This window comes from Sciurus vulgaris (assembly GCF_902686455.1).
Source record: "Sciurus vulgaris genome assembly, chromosome: 18".
NCBI classification, from domain to species: Eukaryota; Metazoa; Chordata; class Mammalia; order Rodentia; family Sciuridae; genus Sciurus; species Sciurus vulgaris.
In genome coordinates, this window is record NC_136479.1 from 28029115 (window position 1) to 28041019 (window position 11905).

The 11905-nt window shown below is 53.7% G+C and overlaps 1 protein-coding gene across 2 annotated transcripts; it reads left to right on the plus strand.

The window, feature by feature from the left end:
* Positions 1-2262: 2262 nt before the first annotated feature.
* ACTB (actin beta) lies at positions 2263-5789 on the plus strand. Of its 2 annotated transcripts, none has more exons than XM_079121006.1 (6): positions 2263-2407; positions 3295-3423; positions 3551-3790; positions 4240-4678; positions 4762-4943; positions 5035-5789. In XM_079121006.1, the coding sequence occupies exons 2-6, from the start codon at positions 3301-3303 to the stop codon at positions 5176-5178; spliced, it is 1128 nt and encodes a 375-aa protein (XP_078977132.1). In that variant the 5' UTR covers positions 2263-2407; positions 3295-3300; the 3' UTR covers positions 5179-5789. The 2 variants fall into 2 exon arrangements, with proteins under 2 accessions (XP_078977132.1, XP_078977133.1); XM_079121007.1 differs by having other exon boundaries at positions 2304-2407; positions 3292-3423.
* The last annotated feature ends 6116 nt before the right edge of the window (positions 5790-11905 follow it).

Genomic DNA, 11905 nt, shown 5'->3' on the forward strand with positions numbered 1-11905 from the left:
TGCTTGCTTTCTCTCTCTAGTTCTTCCTGCCCCCACCCCAGGCTCTCTGCTTAGTGCCCCCTCCACCCACCATTTTCTCAGGGTCCTTTCTGAGGGCCCAGGACACCCAGGCATCCTTTATTCATTCAGCAGAGCAGAGCCCTGGGGTGGGTGCGGTGGGAGGAAGTGGAGACCTGATGGAGACCTGGAAGGGCTCACAGTCTGATGGGGGAAGCCTAGTAATAAACGCCAGCCTGGTGCCTTGGTACGGTCTGAAGCATGGAGGCAGGTGTATGCTGCCGCAGAGGGGTCTTCTGGGATGGGTCTTGAAGGATGCATAGGAGAGCGCCCGGAAATGATTGCTGCAGATAAGAGGGAATCACCAGGCAGTCGGAAGGGCGAGGACTGCCCCCGTCTGAGGGCGGGTGGGGTTGGAGCTCCTGACCCTGGTTGAGGAGAGATAGAGTGGCAGCGCAGGTCCTGCTTGGTGATCAGGTCTGCTCCTACCTCTGGTGGCTGCCTGGAGCCACCCGAGAGCCTCCTACCTCCTCCTGCAACCCTGGTGGCTGGAATCCTCCCTGGGACCCCACAAACTGCCCGAGGCATCCCTCACCAACAGGCAGCAAAGAGGGCCACCCCCACTCCACCCCACCCACGGGTGAATTGCAGGGTTCGCAGTCCTGGGGCAGCTGGCAAGGTGCCCGTGACTGAGAGATACAAGGCCAGGGACAGGGCAGTCCCGTCCCCTGAAGGCAGGGAGTGGATAGGCTGGGAAAGTTCACTCAGGCCCAGGGCTGCGACTGGGGGTGGGGAGAGCTTTGTCAAGTGTCTGGCAGCCCTATGGGAATGAGAGCTAGCAGCTCTGAGCTGTGGTCTCCACCGTGTGCTGGGTGGTGGTCGCCCTTCCCACCCACTGTGGCTGCTGCAACCTTCAAAGTGCCCGGCCACCAACCTCCTACCACGAACTGGCTCAAGTCTCCTCTTCCCCGACCCCAGGTTACTCATCCATATATGGACTTAGCCTTCACTGGATTCCACACACATACTCAATGAGCACCTACTACGTGCAGCAAGGCCCTAAACAGGCCTTCCCTGCTCCTCCCCGCACCACCCTTCCTAGATTTCTCTATGTGAGAATGTGGACTCCCCTCACCCCTCCCGGGAAGTCCAAGCTCCTCTAAGTTGAGTCAAATACCCCTCTGGGGTCCCAGGGCCCCTGATCACTGTGTGGGTTTGGCTTCCCCTGCCATGTGGGCGGCTTCTGGAATACTCCTATGCATCCACTTCTTGCCTGATGTTCAGTGAGCAGACGCAGCGTGAGAAAGGATGACAAGAAGCGGGTCTCCTCTGGCTGGTTTCAAGCTCCCGGCCCCACCCCCAACTCCTCTCTGGCACATCTTTGCTCCTGAGTCCCCACCGCCTCCAGATGGTCCAAGAGGACATTTCAGCTGTGGCTAAACATGAGACAACGGATGGTGGGCCCCTGCCCAGCAGTGCCTGGCGGCTGCCTGGGCCACCAGCTAACGGCCCAGACTTGGCCTTGAGGTGTGAGCTGACAGCCTCAGAAGCAGTGTGATTCCTTAAGTTCCTTACTCTATGGAGCACAATCTCCTCCTAGGCCTGTGGCAAGGGAGGTTTGGACAGGCCACCTCCAACTACCGGGAGCCTGGAGTCCATCCTGTCCCCTAGAGTGTGGCCCTCAGACTCCTCAGTTGCCAACCCCCGCCCCCGCCCCTCCAGGTCTGAGTAGGAATCCTACACACTTAGCAAACTGAGCTGGCTAGAGGCCCCAGCCTGAGCTTTCTGGATTACTGTGGTGCTGCTGGCAAGGCAGTGACTCCCTGACCTCTTCGTGCCCCACAAGCTCCTTATGCCAGAACCCATGGCAACCAAGCGCTCAGGCATCTATGCTGACCCTCGCCCTTTTGGGTGCACATTACCAATGTGACATCCACACCCAGAGGGTCGCGGGGTGGGTGGGGGAACAAGAGACGAGCAGGCTGGGTCCAGGCCTGATCCAGGCCTCGTGGGCTTGGACCCGGCACTATCCAGTGGGGCGTGAGGCGTGGGCTATGCGTGGTGCCAGGCCCAGGGGCCCAGCACCCAAAGCGGCCAACGCCAAAACTCTCCTCATCCTCTTCCTCAATCTAGCTCTCTCTCTCTCTCTTTTTTTTTTTTTTTTTTTTTTTGCAAAAGGAGGGGAGAGGGGGTGAAAAAATGCTGCACTGTGCGGCGAGGCCGGTGAGTGAGCGGCGCGCGGCCAATCAGCGCCCGCCGTTCCGAAAGTTGCCTTTTATGGCTCGAGCGGCCGCGGTGGCGCCCTATAAAACCCGGCGGCGCGACGCGCAGCCACTGCCGAGACCGCGTCCACCCTGCGAGTACAGTCCCCTCGCCGCTCCGCTGCTGCCGGTCCACACCCGCCACCCAGGTAAGGCCCAGGCGTCGCGCTGACCGGCCCCCGACGGGCCCTGAGGCCCCTACGGCCGGGCCCAAGTTGGCTGCGGCTACGTCGCCGGTGCAGAGCCGCGGGCCGCGGTGCAGATAGTTGGGGAGCCATTCGGGACGCGGTGTGGGCACTTAAGCCACTGGGTTACTGTGTGGATGCTTAGAGAGCCATTATGGCTGCGGTGTGGACACTTGGAAGAGCCGCGGCTGCGGTGTGGGCGCTTGGGGAGCCACTTGGCTCGTGGGTGCTGGGATGCGCCTTCTTCGCCCAAGGGGTGCAGGGCTGGGTTCCGGGACGCGCTGCACCATGCATCGGAGGTAGCGAGCACGTCTTTGTCTGTGCCCGGCGCTCGCTTGGCGGAGCCGGCCGGGCCGGGTGGGGGCTGGGGAGCTGCTGCGCGTGCGCGCCGGGATCCGGGACGCTTCTGCTGAGCGCGCTCGCTAGGGCATGGGGCGCTCTTGCGCGTGCGCGCCGAGGCCCAGGGTGCCGTGTCCAGGGCTTGGCTGGGGGCGGGGCCGCGAGCCGGAAGGGGTGGGGCTGTCAGGGCGCCTGCGCATGCTTCCTGCTGCGCCGTCGGGTGTGGCTGCAGTGCGCGCGCGCGCGCCCGCCCGCCCAGCGCTGTTTGAACGGGCGGAGGCGGGGCCGGCGCCGGGTGGGGAGGGGGCGGGGGCCTGGCTTCCTGCCGCGCGCCGCGGGGCCGCCTCCGACCAGCGTTTGCCTTTTATGGTAATAACGCGGCCGGCCCGGCTTCCTTTGTCCCCGGCGCTGGGCGCGCACGGGCGCCCCCTGGCGGCTTGAAGTTGCGCGCGCCGGAAGTGGACAGGGCGGGGCGCCCGCGACCCCTGGTCACCGTGCCGCTTTGCCAGCAGCTCGCCATGGATGACGATATCGCTGCGCTCGTCGTTGACAACGGCTCCGGCATGTGCAAGGCCGGCTTCGCGGGTGACGATGCTCCCCGGGCCGTCTTCCCCTCCATCGTGGGGCGCCCGCGGCACCAGGTAGGGCGGCCCGCTTTCATGGTTCCTGGTGGGAAATCCTCCCCTCCGAGGGTGGGGACCAAAGGCTTCTGGGTGGGGGTCCTGGGAGCTGCAACCACGCTGAGGATGCCTGCCGCTCCCTCCGCAGGGCGTGATGGTAGGCATGGGCCAGAAGGATTCTTATGTGGGTGATGAGGCCCAGAGCAAGAGAGGCATCCTGACCCTGAAGTACCCCATTGAGCACGGCATTGTCACCAACTGGGACGACATGGAGAAGATTTGGCACCACACCTTCTACAACGAGCTGCGTGTGGCCCCCGAGGAGCACCCTGTGCTGCTGACCGAGGCCCCCCTGAACCCCAAGGCCAACCGTGAGAAGATGACCCAGGTCAGTGTTTGGCTGCCTTCCCCACGGTCGCCTCCATGCATCTTCCTTGCCATTCTGTGCCACGCCTTTTCTCACTTGTTCTTTCTTCTGCCATTCCCCCATAGGACTTTTCTTCTCTGACCTGAGTCTCCTTTGGAACTTTGGCAGGTTCTATTTGCTTTTTTCCAGATGAGATCTTTTCTCGTGTTTGCCTTTCTGACTAGGTGTTCAAAAATAGTGTGGGTGTAGGTACTAACACTGGCTTGTGTGACAAAGCCAATGAGGCTGGTGTAAAGTGGCCTTGGAGTGTATACTCAGTAGGTGCACAGTAGGTCTGAAAAGAATCCCCTTCCTGAGACCCCCACCCAGCACACACATGTAGCTGTGTTCTTGCACTCTCTGCATGTCCCCAGTCTGGCCTAACTGCCCTAGATGGCTTCCTGAGTATGACGAGTTCTCTCTCCTTACAGATCATGTTTGAGACCTTCAACACCCCAGCCATGTATGTGGCCATCCAGGCTGTGCTGTCCCTGTATGCCTCTGGTCGTACCACCGGCATTGTGATGGACTCCGGTGATGGGGTCACCCACACAGTGCCCATCTACGAGGGGTATGCCCTCCCCCACGCCATCCTGCGTCTGGACCTGGCTGGCCGGGACCTGACAGACTACCTCATGAAGATCCTGACTGAGCGTGGCTACAGCTTCACCACCACAGCTGAGCGGGAAATCGTGCGTGACATCAAGGAGAAGCTGTGTTACGTTGCCCTGGACTTCGAGCAGGAGATGGCCACTGCAGCCTCTAGCTCCTCCCTGGAGAAGAGCTATGAGCTGCCTGACGGCCAGGTGATCACCATTGGCAATGAGCGGTTCCGCTGCCCTGAGGCGCTCTTCCAGCCTTCTTTCCTTGGTGAGTTGATGGTCTTGTGATCTCTCCCCCACCCAAGAATCACACTCGGGGCACTTGAAGTCTGATCTCTTATATTCACCCAGGCATGGAATCCTGTGGCATCCATGAAACTACTTTCAACTCCATCATGAAGTGTGACGTTGACATTCGCAAGGACCTCTATGCCAACACAGTGCTGTCTGGTGGCACCACCATGTACCCGGGCATTGCTGACAGGATGCAGAAGGAAATCACAGCCCTGGCACCCAGCACAATGAAGATCAAGGTGAGTGTCTGCCCAGCCTGAGCTTGGACCCCACAAGGTAGGGAGTGCTGTGACATCCAGGGTCCTCAAAATCACTGTCTTCCCTCTGCAGATCATTGCTCCCCCTGAGCGCAAGTATTCTGTGTGGATTGGCGGCTCCATCCTGGCCTCACTGTCCACCTTCCAGCAGATGTGGATCAGCAAGCAGGAGTACGACGAGTCTGGCCCCTCCATTGTCCACCGTAAATGCTTCTAGGCGGACTGTTACTTAGCTGCGTTACACCCTTTCTTGACAAAAACCTAACTTGCGCAGAAAACGAGATGAGATTGGCATGGCTTTATTTGTTTTTTTTCCTTTTTGTTTTTGTTTTTTGTTTTGGCGCTTTTGACTCAGGATTTAAAAACTGGAACGGTGAAGGTGACAGCAGTCGGTTGGAGCGAGCATCCCCAAAGTTCTACAATATGGCCGAGGACTTTGATTGTACATTGTTCTTTTTTTTTAATAGTCATTCCAAATATAGTGAGATGCATTGTTACAGGAAGTCCCTCGCCCTCCCAAAAGCCGCCCCACTCCTCCTCCTGGAGGATGGCCCAGTCCTCACCCGAGTCCATACAGGGGAGGTGACAGCATTGCTTTTGTGTAAATTATGTAATGCAAATTTTTTTAATCTTCGCCTTAATACTTTTTTATTTTGTTTTCTTTTTTTTGAATGGTCAGCCATTGTGGCCCCCCTTTTTGTCCCCCAACTCGAGATGTATGAAGGCTTTTGGTCTCCCTGAGAGTGGGCTGAGGTGTGGAGGCAGCCAGGGCTTACCTGTACACTGACTTGAGACCAGTTCAATAAAAGTGCACACCTTAAAGATGAAGTGTAATGTGGCTTTGTGGCATTGCTGGGTGTGGGCAGCTGAGGGTGTAGAGGAAGGTGGGTTTGGGTATTTGGGGCCAAACCAGCCATCCTTCCATGAGGTAGGGGGTGTTGAGGTCCTCATTCTTCCATTAATGGCCTGGTCCTTGCGCCTAGGTCAGGCTACTCTCTCAGTCTGGGATCTGAGATGCTTCTAAAAGGGTGGGGAACTTTTGTTGGGCTGGTGGAGTGATGGCCAAGCACCATATACCGAGTGGCTCTGAGTCTTAGATGTGGTGGCCACATCCTTTCCCCCTCATCAGTTTCTTGGAGTGACCCATCCAGGTGAGTTCCATCCAGTACTACACTAGCTGCCTACAGTATGGTGGTGCTTTGGTTTAAGATAGTAGTGCAGTGGGGGTGTGGGAACTGGGCTGAAGCCTGCCTCTGGCCTCAGTTCCTAAGTCCAAGGCCCAGGCCTCCTTGCTCTAGAGAATGGGGTTCACATGGAGCTGCGGGTCAGCCTCATGACTTGCTGCTGCTGCTGCTGTCTCCCTTCTGAAGCTGGTTTGACAGCAAGGAAAGGGAGTGGGGCTCATCTGAGGGATTCCTGGACTGCCTATCACTTGTGCAAGTGTTGCTTCAGCTGGCAAAAGTATCCTCACGCTGAGCCCACAGAGTTTAAGAGATAGCACCCTCCTGGGGCAGTTCGGCTGTTTGAGGTGGTGAGCTTGCAAGGAAGTTCCAACTTGGGCCACTTAAAATTGAGTGCCAACTGTATGGTGGACCTGAGGCTGTTAAGGTGATAGACCCTGGAGGAGCTGTCAATCAAAACGAGTACCTCATCCATCCAAATAGATGAATCTTTCAGTGTAGGTCTGGGGTATAGTAGAGAACAAAAATACACCCCCTTCCCTCATCAGGAACCCAGTATAATGGGGAAGACCATAAACGTGGGCAAAGAAATAATTTCACAATCATAAGTTGATAATGAGAAGAACAGGCTGTGATAATGTAGGATCAGGGGTGATAGGGATAGTCACTGTCAAATGTGACTTCAAGGCATTGACATAGATAGGAACAAGAAATTATACCTTAACAGCTGGGGAAAAAATTTTTTTTTTCTGCTACTGGAGATTAACCCAGGGGCACTTGACCACTGAGGTACATTCCCAGCATTTTTATTTTTTGAGACAGGGTCTCAAATTGCTTAGGGTTTAGATAAATTACTGAGGCTGACCTTGAACTTGTGATCCTCCTGTCTCAACCTCCCTAGCTCATCCCCTGGGAAAAACATTTTTTAAAAAATAATTTTTTGAGTGCTGACGATATAGCCTAGCCCATCTTGTAGGGCGCTTGCCTCGCATGCAGAAGGACCAGAGTTCGAATCCCCAGCACCATGGGATGGGAAAAAAATATGTATTTTTAGATGTTAATAGACTTATTTTACCCATATATTTATAAGTGGCCCTGAGAAACCCAGTGCCTCACACATGCTAGGCAAGCATTCTACCACTGAGCTATAACCCCAGCCCTGGGGAAAACATTTTTAAAATGCAATAATTTTGCCTTTTTTGGATAATAAGAAAGATAATAAACTGGGCCTCCTGAGATGGGGAGGCCCCTCCCAGGTTTCCTGGGAGAAGGATCCTTGAGGGCCAAAGAGGGACCTGGGTGGTAGCCTTTCAGACTTGATCTTGATAGGGGGCAGAGGTCAAGAGAAAAGACAGCCCCAGGGCAGAATGGGTCATGGGTTGGTCTTACCTGTGTGGCATTGAAAAGAACCATCACTATTAAAGGCCCCCTTTGAAAAATGGGCACATCATAACAGTAGGAGGGGCTCCAACAGTTTTTGCCTTTAAAGGCTCCGGAAGTGCAACCCAGACTCCAGACACATTTGGCTTTGAGAGTCCTCCAGCCCATCCCTTCCCTTTTGGAACCAGCAGCCAGGCTGGCTATCTGAGGCCTGGCTTGCTTTAAAAAACCCAGCATCACTGGCATGGTATTGCAAGCCTGTAATTCCAGCGGCTCGGGAGGCTGAGGCAGGAGGATCGCGAGTTCAAAGCCAGCCTCAGCAAAAAGGAGGGGCTAAGCAACTGGGTGAGACCCTGTCTTTAAATAAAATACAAAATAGGGTTGGGGGTGTGGCTCAGTGGTTGAGTGCCCCCGAGTTCAATCCCGGGCACCCCCCCCCCCACAAAAAAAAAAACCAAAACCAAACCAGTGTCATCAGGAACGTCACCCACGTCACTGAGAGAATGCCATATCACCTCCCACTTCCTCTCCGCACCCACTTTACAGGCTAAGCTCCTGAGGCTTTAAGAGCGGCTGACCCCAGGTCCTCCAGCTTAGAAGTGAAAAAGCTGGAGTCTCGAGGGTTTTGTCTTTGACCCTAATGCTTCAGAGGCCCCGTCAATGCCCTCTCTACTCCGCCTTCCTGGTCAGGTCAATGGGCCTGATATGCCAAGGTTCCTGCCCTTCAGTCTTTGTTTTCCAGAAACATGGAAGCTCCACCCACGTTGCAGCGGAGCTCTTCCTCGGTTGGCTCCACCCCCGGGAAGGGAGGCTTCCCGCTGATCTGGGTAGCGGGCTCCCCCTGGGAAGTTCACCTCTGATGAGCTGAATCTCACCTCACTAGAAGGTCCCTCCTCCGCGAGGCATCCTGCTTCCTCAGAGCTGCGCCTCCACAGACCATTCAGAGGAAGGGAGTCCCAGCACCGCAGGGCTCCGGAATTCCAGGTCATCCCCTTCGGGACACCTCTTAATGGAGCCCAATGGGGAGGATGAAAGGAGCCTGCTCCTGGTCATGCCCCTGTTGCAGGATCATTGTCTTCTCTCTGGGAAACTGAGGACTGGAGGGTAGGACAGCTCTGGGGTGGCAGTGGCAGGATCTGAACACACTCTGGTGTGGAGCGCAGGATGGGGAGTTTGCATCACACCAGGAGAGGGGCAGGCAATGGGGCAGCACTGAGGGTGGCCACCCTGGGGACCCTCTATGGTAAAGGCATATCTGTGTGGCCTGGAGTCACCAAGGAACATAAACTGTAATCATTCATTCAGAGCTCAGGCCACTGACTGCAGTCGTTTTTCATGCAATGTACTTATTATGCTACTGGTAAACTTTTTTTTTTTTTTTTGGTACTGGGGATTGAACCCAGGGTACTTTACCACTGAGATCCACCCTGAGTCCTTTAACCTTGCTAAGTTTCTGAGGCTGGCTTTGAACATGTGATACTCCTTCCTCATCATCTGGAGTTGCTGGAATTACAGGTACACACCCCCATGCCTGGGTGCTTTTTAATTTTTTAAATTTTGAGATAGGTTCTCACTACATTGCTGAGGGCCTTGCTAAATGGCTGAGACTGGCCTGAAATTTGTGATCTTCCTGTCTTAGCCTCACAAGCCACTGAGATTACAGGCATGTGCCACTGGGCCTGGCTTATAAATCAATATTTTTTAGAACAGTTTTGGGCTTGTAGCAAATTGAAGGGAAAGTACAGAGAGTTCCCCTGTACTCCCTGTCCCCACACACCCACGACCTCCTCTAGTGCCAACACCCAGAGGCAAAGGGTTACATTTGTTACAACTGATGAAGGTACATGGATACAATATTATCACCCAGAGTCCCAGATGTACATTAGAATCCCCTTTTGGTGGTACATCCAATAGGTTTGCACGCATGCATGCATGTATATATATATGTGTGTGTGTATTTACTTATTTATTTTCAGTACCAGAGATTGAACCCAGGGGTATTCAGCCTCTGAGCCACATCCCAAGCTCTTTTTATTTTTCACCTTGAGAGAGGTTCTCACTAAATTGCTTAGGATCTTACTAAGTTGTTGAGACTGCCTTTGAACTCGAGATCCTCCTGCCTTAGCCTCCCACACTGCTGGGATCACAGGTGTGCATCCCTGTGCTTGGCTTAATAACATGAGTTTACCATGATGGTATCACACGGAGTAGGAGAGGTTTCATTGTTCTAAAAATCCGCAGTGCTCCACCGATGCATTTTCGCTATCCTCTGGCAACTGCTGATTCTTTGGTACTGGGGATAACACCCAGGGCCAAATGCATGCTAGGTGCTTTGTAACTCAGCTATTCTCCTGGCCCATGGATTTGTGGGTGTTCACAATAGTTTTGCCTTTTCCAAAATGTTCTATAGTTGGAATCACAAAGCATGTAGCCTTCTCAAACTGGCTTCTTTCACTTAATAATGTGCATTTTAAAAAATAATATGCATTTCAAGGCTGGGGATGTAGCTCAGTTGGTAGAGTGCTTGTCTCTCCAGCACAAGGCCTTGGGTTCATCCCCAGCATCACAAAAAAAAAAAAAAAAAAAAAAAAAAAAAAGAAAGAAAAGAAAAAAAGAAAAACACCAAAATGGCTTCTGCAAGCCCAGTGATTTGGGAGGCTGAGGCAGGAGGATCCCAAGTGTCAGTTCAACCTCAGCCAGTTGGCTACCTGTCTCAACATAAAAAATAAAAAGGGCTGGGGATGTAGCTCAGAGGTAGAGTGCCCCAAGGTTCAATCCCCAGTATTGCAAAGGAAAAAAAAAAAAAGAAAGAAGGGCAAAAAAATTCCTCCTGTGGACACTCTCCAAAGATGGGGATGATGGGGGCTACTTTGGTGGCACCCTGTGTCTGGCACAGGAAGAGCCACTCATGGGGAGGTGCAGTGGCTCTTCCAGCAGGCCCTGACCCCAGACTCTATCCCTGGCCACAGACTCCCAACTCCTTGAGGTTCTCTCCTCCTGCAACAGCTGAGGTTGCTGAACTGGAGGGCTCAGATCCCAGCTTTGCTACCCATATCAGTCCACATTCTCCTCTGCAAGATGGGGGTGACGGGACTGGGGATTGGTGACATTTCCAGTGCCATTGCAACAGAAAATGCCAGTTACAAATAGCAGCTGGGAATGTGGGCTGCTGTCATTTGTATTTATTTATTTGTTTTTTGCAGGTGCTGGGGATGGAATCCAAGGCCTCATGCATGCCAGGCAAGTGCTGGGCCACTAAGCTACACCCCCCAAGCCATGCTGCTGTCATCTGTATTAGAAAAGTGATGCTTTTCTCCAGTCTCCACTTCTAAAGGAACGGAAAGGGGGTGCAGACTATCAGAGGCCTCCTGCTTCATTTCTAGCCTCTTCTTGGGTTCTCATTGAACTCCATGGCCCAGTGCTCAGCCCTGGGCTCTGAGTTCTATTTACACGGAGGCCAGCCAGACCCTGCTCTCCCATGATCTCTTGGGGATGCTATGAAGCAGTGTCCTCAAACCTGTCCCCACACCCTCGATGGACTTGCTCCTCTGCCATGGACACTTAGAAGCAGTATCTCATTTAATTAATCACAGGTTTGGCCAACATCCCTGAGGGCCAGCTACTGTCCCCCACTACTCTATTGAGGGACTATGGTGAAAAGCGTATGTAATTTCAGATGGAATGGGTCCAGGAGGCTGGGAAAGAAAATTCCATGGAAGACTACTAAGACTACATCTGAGTTATGACTGGAGAAGCACCATCCAGGAATAAGGCATCATTCCCAGAGGAGAACTCGGCATATGCAGTGGCTGGGCAAGAACTTCAAGCTTTCACCATCACAGGACCAGGAAAGTGAAAGGGTGGAGAGAGGAGAAGGACGATGGGTTCAGGAGGGCTGAGGGAAGGGTGGGCCAGAATTAGGCTCCAATAGTATACAATGGGAAGTCTCATTAACATGCTTTTTGGTACCAGGGATAGAACTCAGGGATGCTTAACCACTGAGTCACATCCCCAGTCCTTTTTATTTTTTATTTTGAGATAGGGTTTTGGTTAGTTAGGTCCTCGCTAAGTTGCTGAGGCTGAGGCTGGCCTCAAACTTGAGATCCTCCTGCCTCAGCTTCCTGAGTTACTGAGATTATAGGCATGTGCCACTGTACCCAGCCATTAACACACTTTTTAAGAGACCTAGTCTTCAATGTTCTTCGGCGGGCTTCAAGTAACCCTCCTGTCTTAACAACCATAGTAGCTGGGACTACAGGTGTGCACCACTGCACCTAACACCCATTTTTTCTTTTTAGTGTCTGAAGTTGTACTTAACTGTGGACTAAACTGGGTGTTTTTTTTTTTTTTCCGGGGGGCGGGGGGCAGCGGATAGTGAGGACT

What these genes read in the sequence shown, in the direction of transcription:
- ACTB (XM_079121006.1), top strand. Translation starts at nt 3,301, where the DNA reads ATGGATGACGATATCGCTGCGCTCGTCGTTGACAACGGCTCCGGCATG. An exon ending in TGGGGCGCCCGCGGCACCAG is followed by an intron (nt 3,424 to 3,550) that starts GTAGGGCGGCCC and finishes CTCCCTCCGCAG; the next exon opens with GGCGTGATGGTAGGCATGGG. An exon ending in ACCGTGAGAAGATGACCCAG is followed by an intron (nt 3,791 to 4,239) that starts GTCAGTGTTTGG and finishes CTCTCCTTACAG; the next exon opens with ATCATGTTTGAGACCTTCAA.